The 15,775-nt window shown below is 42.9% G+C and overlaps 1 protein-coding gene across 9 annotated transcripts in view; it reads left to right on the plus strand.

Moving 5' to 3' along the window:
* Ash2l (ASH2 like, histone lysine methyltransferase complex subunit) overlaps positions 1 to 14,878 on the plus strand; it is a 31,098-nt gene extending 16,220 nt beyond the window's left edge. For 8 of the 9 annotated variants that reach the window (XM_013076095.3, XM_013076096.3, XM_013076098.3 and 5 more), the window contains 6 exons: positions 4,246 to 4,413; positions 4,633 to 4,826; positions 9,217 to 9,309; positions 10,606 to 10,704; positions 11,796 to 11,855; positions 11,943 to 14,878. In XM_013076095.3, the coding sequence (XP_012931549.1) occupies positions 4,246 to 4,413; positions 4,633 to 4,826; positions 9,217 to 9,309; positions 10,606 to 10,704; positions 11,796 to 11,855; positions 11,943 to 12,050 (722 nt within the window). In that variant the 3' untranslated portion in view covers positions 12,051 to 14,878. The remainder of the gene's footprint in view (positions 1 to 4,245; positions 4,414 to 4,632; positions 4,827 to 9,216; positions 9,310 to 10,605; positions 10,705 to 11,795; positions 11,856 to 11,942) is intronic. The other variant, XM_021236816.2, reaches the window with a different exon arrangement.
* Positions 14,879 to 15,775: the final 897 nt, after the last annotated feature.

Raw genomic sequence — 15,775 nt, forward strand, 5'->3', positions numbered from 1 at the left:
TATCTCCTACATTTCTTCTTCTTGTGTTTTCTTGTTGTTTTTCAGTACTGGGGATTGAATTTAGGACCTTACCCTTGTAAGGCAGGCATGGTGCCACTGAGCTAATTCCCCAGTCCTTCTCGTGTAGCTTTTATCTCTTTTATACGGGAAGGACCAGCATACTTTTTTCTTTTTCTTTTTTTTTCTAGTACCAGGGATTGACCTTATCCTTGCCAGGCAGGTGCTGTGCCTGCTGAGCTACATCCCTGGCCCGAGGACAGCACAGTTTTGCATTTACTCCATACCAGTTCAAAGAGCTGGTGCCCTTGTTTTCCTTTTAATAGCTTTCTGGTAGACTCTCCATCGTATGGATGTTCCATAGCTGGTCCAGCCATTCTGTGTGTGCGCATGAACATGTTTTCAGTATTTCAAAGCCACAAACACAGCAATAGGGACTTGCCTGGGGCATATTATTAGTATTGGTGAGGTATATTTTCAGGGTAGATCCCTAGAAGTGGGATTGTTGGGCGAAAACCCAAGAGAGAGAATATGTAGTTTTGATAGCTGTTGCCAGTTTCTCCTTCAGAAGGGTCGTGCCAATTTGCATTTCCACCCCCTATGTAGAGAATATTTACTTCTCTTCTCCATACCCTCTTAAACAGTATGTGTTGTTCTATATTTAAGACTTTTTTTTTTATTATGGCGCTGAGAATTGAACCCAAGGCCTTATAAATGCTAGGCAAGTACTCCGCCACTGAGCTTTATCTCCAGCCCCTGTGTGTCTTACTGTTTTGTTTTGGGTTTTTGTGATACTGGAGATTGAACCCAGGGATTTCCACATACTACCCAAGTGCTTTACTACTGAGCTACATCCCCAGCCCTTATGGCTGTTTTAAAAACAATATTGCTGGACATGGTGGTGCACACCTGTAGTTCCAGCACTCAGGAGGCTGAAGCAGGAGATCTTCACAATTATGAGGCCAGCATCAGCTACATAGTGAGTTCAAGGCCAGCCTCAACTATATAATGAGACCCTATATTTTAAGAAAATGTACAAATTAATGGGTTTCACGTGTATATATGAATTTGTGGGGGGGAGGTTGTTTTGTTTTTTGTACTGGCATTAGAACCCAGGCCATTCACACTGAGTTATAGTCTATCTTTTTTTATTTATTTGGGTGGGGGTGGCAATCCTCCTGCCTCAGCCTCCCAGTGCTAGGATCACAGGCATGCACCACCACACCCAGCTTTTTTTTTTTTGACAGAGTCTCATTAAGTTGATGAGTTGCCCAGGCTGGACTTAACCTTGTGGTCTTCTTGCCTCAGCCACCCAGAGTGCTGGGATTACAGGAGTGCACCTCTACTATCTATCTAGCTATCTCTACAGCTATCCAGCTAGCTGTTTATCTAGCTGTTCCTGTTAAGTTACTTTTCTCCTGTTGCTGAGAAAAAATACCAGACACCCAAAGTTAAAGGGGAAGGGATTTATTTGGCTTACAGTTCATAGAGGTTTCAGTCCATAATCAGTCAGCTCCAAGGCAGGGACGACAAACAGGCATGGCAGAGCAGAAACAACATGGCACACACAAGGCAGCAAAGGTAACAAGGGAACTAACAGGTCTCCCTGCCCCTTTTATCTTATTCAGACTACTTAGGGCAAGTAGCACTCATACCCTTAATTCCTAGTGCCCTTGAGCCTGGAATTGCATCATGAATCAATTCCAACTTCACACCCTCTAGATCAAGCCTATGACCACATGAAGCTTTGGGGGGACATCTAGGCCCAAACCATAACACTTTACTTATTTTGTGGTGCTGGGGATTAAACACAGAGGGCCCCCGCCCCCCGGCCGCTAAGTACACATATTACCAATAAGCTACACCCCTAGCTACCAACATGATCTTATTTGGCCGAAATGTGTCACTAAGTCCATGTGGAGGGAAATGGAGCTCTATCTCATGAAGGAAGGTGTATCAAAGAATTTTTGGATATTTTATAAAACTTTGCATTCTTGCAGAACCAGCATATAACTATCAAAATTAGGAGATTAGTATCTCATTACTGCTGTCTGACCCTGGGTTCTACCCGGGTTTCTCCAGTTTGTCCTGTAATCTCTAGAAAAGATCCACTTGAGTCACTTGCTGCACAGTCATGTTTCCTAAGACTTCTTCAATCCCAGCATTTCCTTCATCTTCTTGACTTGGGTGCTTTTGAAAATTACAAGCTAATTATTTTATAGTACACTACTCAGTTTCAATTTGTGATTCAAGTTACACCGCTTTGGCAGGAATGTCACCAAATTGAGCTGTCTTCTGCGTGTTGCATCCTGTCGAGTGTTGTTTATTCCGGAACTGGTGACAGTTGTTCACCTGACTGAGGTGATGTCTGTCAGGCTTAGCCACTGTACAGTTACTCTTTTTCCTTGTGTAATTCAGTGTTTTGAGAGGAGGTGAGCTCATCAGTATCCTGTTAATATTGACTGTGTTGTAGTGATCCAACATTTAACAATGTTGAATTAGGTCCTGAATAAGAAAAAAGGGTATTATTTGATAATTGGCTTTTCTGTAATTAATAGTATTATGTCAGTGTTAATTTTGGAGGGAGTTTTTGTTTGTTTTTTATAAGGATTCTTGCTTTTTTGCCCAGGGTAGCTTTGAACTCCTGGGCTCTAGTGATTCTTCTAAGTAGCAGTCGTCTGGGTTTGTGTATGTTTTATTTTAATTTGTTCTTTTTGTACTGGGAATTGAACTCAGGCCCTTCACACTGAGCTATATCTCCAGCACTTTTTCTTATTTTTTAAATTTGAGACAGGGTTTTGCTAAGTTGTCCAGACTGGATTCAGACTTGTGATTCTGCTGCCTCAGCCTCCCAGAATGTTGGGATTACAGGCATGTGCCGCTATGCCTGGATAATTAGCTGGTTTGGTATTTCTTCCATGGTTGTAACTCTACTTTTGTTTTTAGATGTAATCTCACTATATTACCTAGGCTGGCCTGATCTTCCTGGTTTAGCCTCCCAAGTATCTGGGATTATAGGCTTGTACCAGCACAACTGGCTTGTTATTTTAATTTTTTAAATTTTATTTTTATTTTTTATTTTTGGTACCAGGGATCAAACTTGGGACCTTGCGCTTACGAGGCAGGTTCCAGAACCACTAAGCTAAATCCCTGACCCTGGCTTCTTATTTTAAAAGTCTGAAATTATTGTTCAATTTTTATAGGCCTAGGTGAGGTGGTACACACCTGTAATCTCAGCACTTGCACTTAGGAAGCTGAGGCAGGAGGATCATGGCAAATTCAAGGACAGCCTGGGCAACATAGTGAGTTCAAAGCCAGCCTGAACTATATAGTGAGGTCCTCTCTCAAAAAACACAAACACTGGGGCCGGGGATTTACTTAGTGGGTCCAACGCCTGCCTCGCAAGTGCAAGGTTCCAAGTTCAATCCCCAGTACCGGGGAAAAAAAAAAAAACCACACACACACACACACCAAAAAAGTTAATTTATTTTTATTTATTTATTTTGCAGTTCTAGGTATTGAACCCAGGCCTGATGCATGCTGGGAAAATGTTCTACCACTGAGCTACATCCAAGCTTAAAAAGTTAAATGTTTTAACCAGGTATGGTGGTATATGGCTGTAATTCCAGCTACTCAAGAGGCTAAGAGAATTGAAAGTTCAAGGCTAGCCTGGACAACTTAGTGAGAATGCCTCAAAAAATAAAAAGAATAGTTGGGCATGGTGTCTCATACCTCTAATCAGGAGGCTGAGGCAGGAGGATTGTGACTTAAAAGCCAGCAATTCAATGCCTTAGTACCTAGCGAGTTCAGGGCCAGCCTGGAGTATATAGCAGGACCCTGTCTCAAAAATCAGTAAAGGGCAGAGTAGCTTAGTGCTAAAGAGCCCCTGGGCTGTATCCCCAGTACTGCACACACACACACACACATACACACACACTTAAATCTTTTAAAGGTTAGTTTACTCAAAATAGTGACTAAACACGTTACAATTGGTTCATTAAATTTAGGGACTATGCATATGCAGTACAATTAATTTTAACCTATCATCTGAAATAATTGCATTTAATAGACAGTAGATGACAGCTTTCTTCCTCTCTCCCCTCTCCTTTTTGTCAGTACCTCACACTGGTATTCTTAGGCCCCTGCGCTAACACTCTGCCTTTCTGTGCTGTCTCACTGGCATGTAAGGGCTCTTGTCCAAGTGTCTCAGGTGAGTTGCAGCCTCTGTTTGCATCTCTGCCGCTGCAGCTCCCCAGCTGAAGATCTCTGACGACCGGCTGACCGTGGTGGGTGAGAAGGGCTACTCCATGGTGCGGGCCTCCCATGGGGTCCGGAAAGGCACCTGGTACTTTGAAATCACTGTGGACGAGATGCCGCCGGATACCGCTGCCAGGCTGGGATGGTCCCAGCCCTTAGGTGAGCTGGAAGGCTCATGTGGCCACCACAGTGACTGGGTTTACCTCATGGGGCATCACAGTCTATGTCTGAAGGGTTAGCTCATTTGCAGTTTCCAGAATACTTGTGAGAACTACCAAATTACCAAAAGATTATAAAATAAAGAGCAGTAGAATCTGTTTGCTTGGGAAACCAGAGTTGACCTGCAGTCATCCAGTTTCTTACTTTTTGTTGGGACAGGTAACCTTCAAGCTCCCTTAGGTTACGATAAATTTAGCTATTCTTGGCGGAGCAAAAAGGGAACCAAATTTCACCAGTCCATTGGCAAACACTACTCTTCCGGATATGGACAGGGAGATGTCCTGGGCTTTTATATCAATCTTCCCGAAGATACAGAGACAGCCAAGTCACTGCCTGATACTTACAAAGACAAGGTGAGTTTGTCCCCTCCTGGGTGCCTGCCCACGAAGGCTGGGCAGCCAGCGCCTGCATCTGCGGCCTATGTGTTAATCCATGTTCTTCCCACACTCTCAATACACTTTCAGACAGAGTGACAGAGTGGAAAGAATTTAAGTCAGTGGCCAAACACCCATGATTCTACCATTCAGATGTTTAGATCCCTTCTTCCACCCATCTGTCCATTCACCCTTCTTACACACGACAGAGAAAATTGCAAATATGAGTACATTTCCACCCCTTCAGTGTGTGTTTCACTAGCTAGTATTCAGCCTTGTTTAGTTTTGTCCTTTTTGGGGGGGAGGGTAGGGGTTGAGACAAGGTCTCGATATGTAGTTCAGGCTGGCCTTGACCTCATCATGGAGCCCAGGCTGGTCTCAAACTTGCATCGATACTCCTGCCTCAGCCTCCCAAGTACTGGGATTACAGGCATGCACCACCATGCCTGGCTAGTTTTGTCTTTTGATTCAAAATGTATGTAAAATGAAATATACATGGGGCCAGGGATTTAGCAGCGTCCCGGCGCCTGCTGGTCTAGCACAAGGTCCTGAGTTCAATCTCTGATACCAAAAAAAAAAAGAAATACATTGTATGTGACCATTTGTTGAGTTATAAATTTGATCTTACCCTCCACTGAGATGTATACTGTTAGCAGTTTCCTCTTGTCTTTTCCCAGTTGGTTCCGATCCTCAAGCCCATATAGACAGCTACTGTTTTAATTTTTTCTACTGTAGTTTAGTTTTTACCTCTTCTTTTTTTTTTGGTTTTTTTGAGACAGGATCTCACTATACAGTTCAAGCTGGACTTGAACTCTCAGTGATCCTCCTGCCTCAGCCTCCCAAGTGCTGGAATTACAGGCGTGTGCCACCATGCCCGGCCTACTTTTTGCCTATTCTTGAACTTAATGTAATCATACAATATGTAGTCTTCTGTATCTGGCTTTTATCATTTGCTCTAATGCTCTTGGGATTCATCCATGTTGTTCATTATGTCTAGTTCCGCCTTAATGCAAGGTTATATCCCATTGCATGACCATCACAGCACAACCTAAGCTTATATCATAGTGTGTGCCTGGATGATGGCCTGGAAGCCAGCCTGGCCAATCTAAGGAGACCCTCAAAAAGAATATAAAAAAGGCTGAAGGTATAGCTAGTGGTAGAGCAACCTTTGGGTTCAATCCCCAGTACTGAAAAACATAAAAGGACTACAAGATGTTTATTCATTTTCCTGTTAATGGACACTTGGGTGTTTTAAGTTGGGGACTACTGTGAGTAAGGATGCCATGAACATTCTTTTTTTTTTGGTACCGGGGATCGAACTCGGATCCTTGCGCTACTGCAGCAGGCAGCGAACCCACTGAGCTAAATCCCCAGCCCTATGCCATGAACATTCTTATGCATCTCTTTATAAATGTTTTAATTATGAGGAATTATTGAGTCATGGGGTACTTAAATTTAGTTTTCCAAGAAATAACTGGATTTCATCACCAGCAACCCATATATATGAGTTTTAGATGGGCCAGGGATTTAGCTCAGTGGTTCCACCGCCCGCCTCCAAGCACAAGGTCCCGAATTTGATCCCTGGTACCAAAAAAAAAAAAAAACCTTGGAAAGAGTTTTAGATGTTAGCATTTACTGTCGTCTTAATTTTAGCCGTTTTGATGGTTGCTTAGTGATATTTCATTTTGGCTTAAATTGGCATTTCTTGGATTATAGTAATACCATTTTCTTGTGCTTATTGCCCATTCATGTATCTTTTGTGAAGTTTCTATTCAAATATCTTTTTTCTTGCTTTGGGTTTTTTTGGTACAGGGGATTGAACTCAGGACCTTGCACTTGGGAGCAGGTGGAGGGCAGCACCACTGAGCTAAATCCCCAGCCCACTTGTTTTGGTTTTTTGAGACAGAGTCTTGGTATGCAGTTCAGGCTGGCCTTGAACTTGTGGCAGTCCTGTTGCCTGGCTGGTTTATTTTTTGACTGGGCTATCTTATTTATTTGTAGGGGTTCTCTATGTGTTCTAAATTATGGTCATTTGTCAGGTATGGTATATTTCTCCTCTGTCACTTATCTGTTCACTTTCTTAATAGTGTCTTCTGGTTCACACAAGTTTTAGGTTTTTTTTCAAGTTTTAATTTTTGCGAAGTCTAATTTACCACATTTTAGCCTGGCATGGTGGCACACACCTGTAACCCCAGCACTTGGGAGTCTGAGGCAGGAGGATCACCCTGAGTTGAAGGCCAGCCTGGGCTACATAACAAGACCTTGTCTTTAAAAAACAATAAAAAAGGGGGCCAGGGATTTAGCTCAGTGGTTCTGCCGCCTGCCTTGCAAGCGCAAGGTCCCGAGTTTGATCCCTGGTACCAAAACAATAAAAAAAAAGAGAGAGAGGAAGGAAGGAAGCATACTTTTAGCTTCTACGCTTTAGTCTCTGATCCACCTTGAATTAGTTTTTGTGGTGTGGAAGTCAAGGTTATTTTTCTCCACAGGGCTCCCCAGCTTTCCAAAACCACTTGTTAATGTCTCCTGGCTCCACTGGTTTTCTGTCATGTCTGTCATGAAAACCAAATGACCACCTAAACAGATTTAATTTTGGACTCTGCCACCTGTCTGTTCATCATCCTGGATCATTGTTGCTTCAGAGTACACCTCTACATTGGCTAGTAGGGGCTGGGGATAGAGCTCGAGGTAGGGATTTGCCTAACATATACCCAGTACTGCCAAAGTAACACATAAACATAAATAAATAAATTGAGTAGTGGATGTCCTCTAAATTTGTTCGGAAAAGGAGCAGCCCCAGATCTCATTTTACGAACAGTACCACACTCTGGACTCTCGGCTCACACCCTGCCGTCCTGCCATCCAGGACCCTGATGTGCAGCACATGAGTGCCTGTGGTACAGAAGCAGAGTCTGCAGCTCCCTGAGAGAGTACACTAGGGATCTTTCCAATGGTTTATTTTTTACCCAGTGTGGTGGCACATGGCTGTAGCTCCAGCCAAAAATTAATTAAAATGTAAAAATTTTACTTTTTAATTATATTATGAATATTTGTTTTTAATTTGTTAATAAGATATACATAAGACAATACAATGGATCTGTTCAAAAGCTACATATATACTGATATAAAATGATCTCTACTGTATATTGCTGAGTGAAATACTCAAGATGCAAAGCAGAACTTGTATGCTTTTGCCATGCATGTTCCTTGTATGTCTATCTGGTGTGTACTCACGTTTGCAAGGGAGACTGTTGGTGAGACATGGGGTGGAGAAAGATACTCTGCATTTTATTTATTTATATGTCTTGTGAATGTTCTAAAACCATGCCTAACACATGTATCTACTAAGAAGTTCAGTGTTAAAATGTAATGAATGTCATATGTTCTCTTGGGAATGCATAGCTAAATAGGCTCTTGGGATTCAAGGGTCACCTGTGAGGGAATCAAGAAGCCCGAAGGGAAGGAAGTGTTACCTCAGAATAGTGCTACCCAGTATGGGGCTTTGGGCTCTGGAGAGTCGTTACTTTTTCCTCTGAGATTATTAAAAATGTATGAATTAATGTAGCCTGGTTATTTTGAGACAGTAGTTAAGGCTGGCCTCGAGCTTGTGGTGATCCTCCTGCCTCAGCCTCCTGAGTACTGGGATCGCAGGCATGAGCCATCACATGCAGCTCATTTAGCCTCTTTTATGGGGATTTTTTTGTTAAGATGAGAATGTGTACTTAAATGTATGTATTTCTTTAATTTTCTTACTAAGCACCTTTAAAAAATGTTTAACAAGTATGACTGGCTGGTAGTTTTGTTTGTTTTGGTGGGGGTTACCCAGGGGTTGAACTCAGGACCTTGTGCTTTATGAGGCAGGCATGGTGCCACTGAGCTAAATCCCCAGCCCTGCTGGTAGTTTTTAAGAAGTACATAGTAAGCCAAATATGGTGATAGACACTTGTTATCTCAGCTACTCCAGAGACTGAGGCAGGAGGATCACATGTTTGAGGGCAGCATGGACAACTTAGTGAGACCCTGTCTCAAAATAAGATAAAAGAGCCGGGGATTTAGCTCAGTGGTTCTGCCGCCTGCCTCAAAAGTGCAAGGACCTGAGTTCGATCCCCTGTACAAAAAAAAGCTAAAAAGAAGGGATGGGGATGTAGCAGTAGTAGAATCGTTGCCTAGCATGTGAGAGCCCCTAGGTTCCACCCCTAGTACCAAGATGGAGTAAACACATAGTAGTTCAAAATCTGACAGAACTCCACGGCAAGGATTTCTGTCTTCTGTCGTGAATACAAGGACTCTGTACTTTGTGTGAGTCTGACTTGGTTATCTCCATGATGCAGCTGATGCTTCAATATGCCTGTTTTTCCTCTCGGTTTTTAAGGCTTTGATAAAATTCAAGAGTTACTTGTATTTTGAGGAGAAAGATTTTGTGGATAAAGCCGAGAAGAGCCTGAAGCAGACTCCTCATAGTGAGGTGAGTGAGTCATGGTCATAAAATCCTCAGAATTACAAGCAAGAAAAATGCAGAGGGAGGGAAAACGGGGGTTGTCAGGCAGCACAGCCAGCCAGCAGTGGTGCTACAGCACAGCCAGGAGCAGGGCTGTGGTGCCTCAGTGCTACAGCTCAAGGGTGCAGTGTCTGTCATGAGCACTGTAGAGAACAGGTAGGATGAGCAGCCTGCTGAGGAGATTGCGGAGGCAAATCTGCTGCCCTTACCCCGTCCAAGGCGGTGGTTGAGCAGAGGGAACAGCACACCTAGGGGAGGGGACCTCACAGTGTGGCCCAGTGGAAGTAGAGCTGTAAGGGCCCCCTGCCTTCCTCCCAGGGCACAGTACCATCCAAGAAGGGTGACATATCTGGGCCAGCCTCAAAGGCCAAAGCCCAAGGGGAAGGAGTATAGGGAGGGAGAAAGTTCTGCAGAGAGCTGGAAATGTTTATGTAAAAATGCTGTGACATGCCAGGCATGGTCATGGTGCACTCAGGAAAAAATGCATAAAGAAAATGAGGATTCAGCTGGTCATGGTGGCACATACCTTTGATCCCAGTACTTGCAGGGCTGAGTCAGGAGAATCTGCAAGTTGGAGGCCAGCCTGGGCTACACAGTGAGTTCAAGGCCAGTCTGAACTACATAGTGAGACCCTGACTCAAACAGAAAAAAAGATGAGGCTCAGGCCAGGGATTTAGCTCAGTGGTTCCACCACCTGCCACTGAGCTAGATCCCCAGCCCTGAGGCTTCATCTTCTACAACTGAAGACTCAAGTAAACTTCAAAGTTTGAAAAAGAAATGAGAGGTCGGGGATTTTGCTCAGTGGCACCACATCTGCCTCGCAGGTGCCAGGTCCTGAGTTCAATACCCGGTACCAAAAAAAAAAAGAAAAAAGAAATGAGAACTTAATGAAAGGAAAAAGAATAGAAAAATAACTAAGAATCAGTAGGTTTAGTTCCAGGGGATCTGGAAGGCTGGCTTGCTGCTTTTAGATAAAATATGATAACTAGTGTAATGTAGAACCATTTAGTATATGTCACATAGGAATTCAGAAAGCAAGTAAAAAAGCTAAAATCAATTGGATTGGTACATATTTACATTAATTTTACTTTGAGAAATCAAGGGTATCATGTAAATTTAGGATACTGTTACTACATAAACAATACACTGTTCCTGCAATATACTATATTGTCAGTCTGCCAGCAGCACTTCTTATATGTTCTCTAAGTCAGTTCTTTTGTTCTTTTTTAAAATTCTGAAGTAAAGCCATGATTTTTGTTTCAGATTATATTTTATAAAAATGGTGTCAATCAAGGTGTGGCTTACAAAGATATTTTTGAGGGGGTTTACTTTCCTGCTATCTCACTGTACAAGAGCTGCACGGTATGTATCCTGTGTTCATCCTGTAACAAAACGTATGACTGAATTCTGAGCACTTGGAGGCTGAGGGTTAGGGCAGGATTGTGGTGAGTTCGAGGCCAGCCTGGGATACACACTGAGTTTAAGGCCAGCCTGGACTACATGGCAAGACCCTACCTTAAAAACAACAAAACAAAACACTATGACTGGGTTGCTGAAGAGCCACTGACTGAGCCCTGGAAAGAAGCCTGAGCAGCTTCAGAGTTATCCATGAATCTGCTTCCCTTGTCACTTTACTTTCTAGTGGAGTTTAGGACGTGATTATGCAATTAGAGTACATGTGCTTTTCCTCCAAACACACTGTGGGGTGTCTCTGTCCAGTTCAGACTGGACACACCCTTCATGGGATTCAGAGTACAGGCACAGTATGCGTTTGTGTGTACAATTCCCGTTAGGGTTGTGTGTCATGATGACCTGCCATTATTAGGAGCTGTTAGTGGCTGTACACAGACTGCTAAAGAATATGATACAAAGCCAGGCATGTGGCCCATGCTTATGATCCCAGTACTCTGGAGCCTGAGACAGGAGGATCGCTGTGAATTTGAGGCCATTGTGGGCTACATAGTGAGTTGAAGGCCAGCCTGAACTACATAGTGAGACTCTGTCTCAAAAAAAAAAAAAAAAAAAAAGGTCCAGGGATAGCTCAGTGTTTCTGGCACCTGCCTCACAAGCCCAAGGTCCTGAGTTCCATCCCCAGTACCAAAAAAAAGAGAGAAAGGAATAGTCACGGCCTATTTGCCTTTAAAAAAAAAAAGTTTAACACATGGGGATTTCTATATATATTTAGTCTGTCCAGTAGCATCATTGAAGAAGGTAAAATAAATCTTTAGTCTTTAACAGAATTTAATACAGGTCTGTCTCTACCCAATTCTTGGTGGGCATTAGGATTTTGATCAGTTTTGGCAACAATAATCCATTATCTCCTTTGTTAAATTTATACCCCAGGTATCATAGCTACATTGAAAGTGAAAATTTTCACGTCAGATTAACTTCTCAATTTTTTTGTTTCATTTTGTGTTGTTTTTCCATGTCTGCCTGAACTGACTTAACGCCAGGTTTCCATTAACTTTGGCCCATGCTTCAAGTACCCTCCGAAGGACCTCACTTACCGCCCTGTGAGTATTGCATGTGTCTGTGCCCTCGGACGCCTCCTTCCCACGTGGCTCTGCTTGACGCCTTCCCTGTTTCTGCTCCTCCTGCAGATGAGCGACATGGGCTGGGGTGCTGTGGTCGAGCACACGCTGGCCGACGTCCTGTATCACGTGGAGACAGAAGTGGATGGGAGGCGCAGTCCCCCCTGGGAACCCTGATGGGTCTGAGCTCTTTTCAGACTTGAACTTCCTGGAGAATAAGGCTGAGGTTTTCGTTTTTAACTCTCAAATGTTCTCCCAAAGATGCTGCAGGGCACTGCTCTCCTTCAGCCCGTTGAAAGGCTGGGTGGGACTGCCTGACATTCCCTCACCGCTCCCTGTGACGCTCCCGTGTTATGTGCCATCAACCAACAACTGCCAACCCCAGGCCCCATAAACTCCCTGTGAAATGGTGCTGTGTCCCATCCCTGCCAGTGGGGACTTGTTACCTTGCTGCATTTTCTAAGGAGTGGTACTCTGCACAACAGCTAATTTATCTAAAATATATTTCCTTCTGCAAGCATTGACTCTGCCTGCCTGGTCTCCGGGGCTGTGGGACTGTTTCTGAGAACTGAAATCTGGCAGTACATTCTTGGCTCATCTAAAACTGCTTTCCTTTTAGTGTGGGTTTGGCTGTTGATTTTAAAATACACCTTTGAACCCTGGAATCTCTGAAACTATTAGGTCTCTAGAACTGGAATTATGAAAGACTTGCTCCGCTTTAGCAGAATTAGATCTCTCCAAATAAAACTTGGGTTTGTGTGGTACTTGGTTTGCCTCAGAGTGGTTTTCTCTTAGCGACGGTGTCAGAAATGTGGGTGGTGTGAGGAAGGGGGGCCAGCTTGGAAGGAGAGACAGGTTTCTTATTTACAGCTCACCCCCTCCACTTGTTCCCATTCTCACTGCCAAATCAAGCTCCCTGGGGAAATTGGAATCTCATGGTGAACAGGAGTTTAGAAGGGCTAACAGCTTCCTTCCACTTTCTGTGAATGTGGTATTGATGTGTGCAGGCTGTTTCCTGCCGCGTGTGTCTTCCCTTATATTAGCTGATGATGAAAGTGCAGTTTGCAGGGCTGGGGATGTCACTCACTGAGAGAGTTTACCCAGCCTGTGCAAAGACCCTCAGTTCAGCCCCCAGAACTGCCAAAGGAAAACAGGGGCCATTTTCAGAATCCCAGAAACCACAAGGTTAGAGTAAGCTTCCTTTGAGATCTCTTATCAGCTCCCCATCTCCCTTTTTTTTTTTTCTTTGGTACTGGGGATCAAACTCAGGACCTTGCGCTTGCAAGGCCTCCCGGTCCCCCATCTCCCTTCTTAAATACACAAGACTTGGGTCTGGGGTGCCGGGGACTTAGCTCAGTGGTTTTGCCGCCTGCTGCGCAAGTGCAAGAACCTGAGTTCGATCCCCAGTACCAAAAAAAAAAAGAAAATACAGAAGACTGGAGGCAAATGCAGTGTCTCAGGATTGCCCAAAGACACATGTAACTGTCTACCAGGTCAGTAAGCAGACTGGTTTAACAGGTGTTATGCTGACACACAAACACTAATATCATGCCTGTGGCTCTTCAGAGTAGCTTATTTTTGTTTTTCTGTTGAAAATTTTTCCCAAGTTCAAGTAGTTTGTGGCATCGTAACACAGTAGCATTGACAACTTTGTCTTTTATTGAATTGTCCAGACTCCTTGTTTTGTCCATTCCACTTTTTTGCTTTGTTTTGTTTTAGGAGACATTCTCACTATGTAGTCCAGGCTGGCCTTGAATTCACTATGTAGCCCAGGTTGGTCTTGAACTCATGGCCATCCTCCTTCCTCAGCCTCCTGAGTGCTGGGATTATAGGTGTGCACCACCATACCCAGCTGTTGTCCATTCTACATCTTTTTTTTCTTTTTTTTTTGGTACCAGGGATCGAACTTGGGTCATTGCTCTTGCACAGCAGGCAGCGAAACCACTGAGCTAAATCCCCAGCCCATCCATTCTACATCTTGACAGGAAACCAAACACAGTTAATATGACTGTAGGCCGAGGACTCAACCTATCAGATAATAGACACCTACTAATGCATGGACTGATTTTAGAAGACAGACTTGGCCAGGCATGGTGGCACATGCCCAATACTCAGGAGCCTAAGGCGGGAAGATTGCCGAAAATTCAAGCCAAATTAGCGAGATCTTGTCTCAAAACAATAAAGACTTCTTTATTCTAACCTACTAGAGTTTGAAGGACTCCAAGAAAAAGTGGGTAATATTTTATAAAATTAGGTTTATGTATTTGTCCTTCATAAATTAGTTACACAAAGTGATTTTGTTGTTAATACTTTATATTCAAGAGAGTATGTGTGTCCAAGCTCCTGCATTAATCCAGGTCTGTTTGAAGATCTTCATCTAATTATACATATTTTCTGTAATCAGATTATTAGTGACAACTTGTTTTATTCAAATGTAAAATTAAGTTGGAAAATACCTCCCCACACATCAAAAAGACATAGTTACAGTTACATAGTTTGAAAGAGTAAATTACAACCCAGCCTAAAACCATGGTGTTTGTTGAAATCTCTCTTCTTTGCCATCAGCCCATTCTTGAACTAGTGTACAGGTTGCTTTAGCAACTTTTAAGCAAATAACTTCTCTTGGCTAGCAGTGGGCTATGATTCTGCTGTAGAAGTACTTCTCCACAACCATCCTCTCTTAGAGGCTCCCAGATAAGTAATAATTTCACCTGTGCTAAAAATAGACTAAGAAATAACCAGAATAAGTTATAAATATTTCTATCATCTGTTATATTTTAACATCTCAATAAATACTTAACCTAATAGTAGGGCTCCTGCAACTAATTTGTTTATTAAGCTAGAACCCTCTTTCCAAATGGTGCAAGTCATCAGAGCTCTTAAAACTAGAATGGAAAAGCTTCAGGTATAATTGATTTTGTATCCTACATAAATTTAGCAAAGTAATCCCATTCTATGTATCTGTGTTGTTGTTTTATTGGTTTTTTGGGGCACCAGGGATCAAACTCGGGACCTTGCACTTGCAAGGCAGGCGGCGGAACCACTGAGCTAAATCCCCAGCCCTGCATCTGTGTGTTATGAGACTTGCTGTGTAGCCCATGCTGGCCTGGGGCTCATTGTGTAGCCCAGGCTACCTTCCTGCCTCAGCCTCCCAAGTGCTGGGATTACAGCATGCACCATCACATCAGCTCTAATTTATATTTTTAAAGTCTAACTTCTCTGTATCCTGAAAAAGGGAACTTGCTATTACCGTATTACCCCTTCTTCCAGCCACTTCCGGTCCCAAAATGGTACAATTTTAACCTTTCAAGCAGAGAAGTTGGCAGCTCTGAGCCAAGTTGACAGCTGTGTAATTCTTTTACTACTATACTATTTGGCATTAAATAATAAAAATGTTAACTTTATCTTAGTATTGTTTATTATATTTGGTACTATCCTTCCTTTTAATTAGATAAAAAGCTGCAGTTATAATCGTCTTCCAGGGCCATTCATTAATCAGCTGTCAGTTACAGAGTTCCTTAAGAGCTGATTTAGGTTTGTGCTTACTATGAAAATTAATTTTATGTGGGCCGGGGATTTAGCTCAGTGGTTCCAGCGCCTGCCTCTCAAGTGCAAGGTCCCAAGTTCGATCCCCAGTACCAAAAAAGAAAAAAAAAAATTAATTTTTATGAAAGATTTTTAGTAAACATTCTAAATATTTGAATGATATAAATCTGCAGTATTTCTTTTAGTGAGATTTAGTTTAAATCTTTTTTGGGATGAGGTTATAATGTTAGATTTTTTTTTTTTTAATAACAGAACTTTGTTGGGGTTTTTGTTTTGTTTTTTGATAGTATCGGAGATCGAACTCAGGACCTTCCGCTTGTGAGGCAGGCGCGATGCCACTGAGCTAAATCCCCAGC

The sequence above is a fragment of the Heterocephalus glaber genome, unplaced genomic scaffold (genome assembly GCF_053883595.1).
Source record: "Heterocephalus glaber isolate CG9 unplaced genomic scaffold, H.glaber_assembly_v1.0 deba00001461, whole genome shotgun sequence".
Lineage (NCBI taxonomy): Eukaryota > Metazoa > Chordata > Mammalia > Rodentia > Bathyergidae > Heterocephalus > Heterocephalus glaber.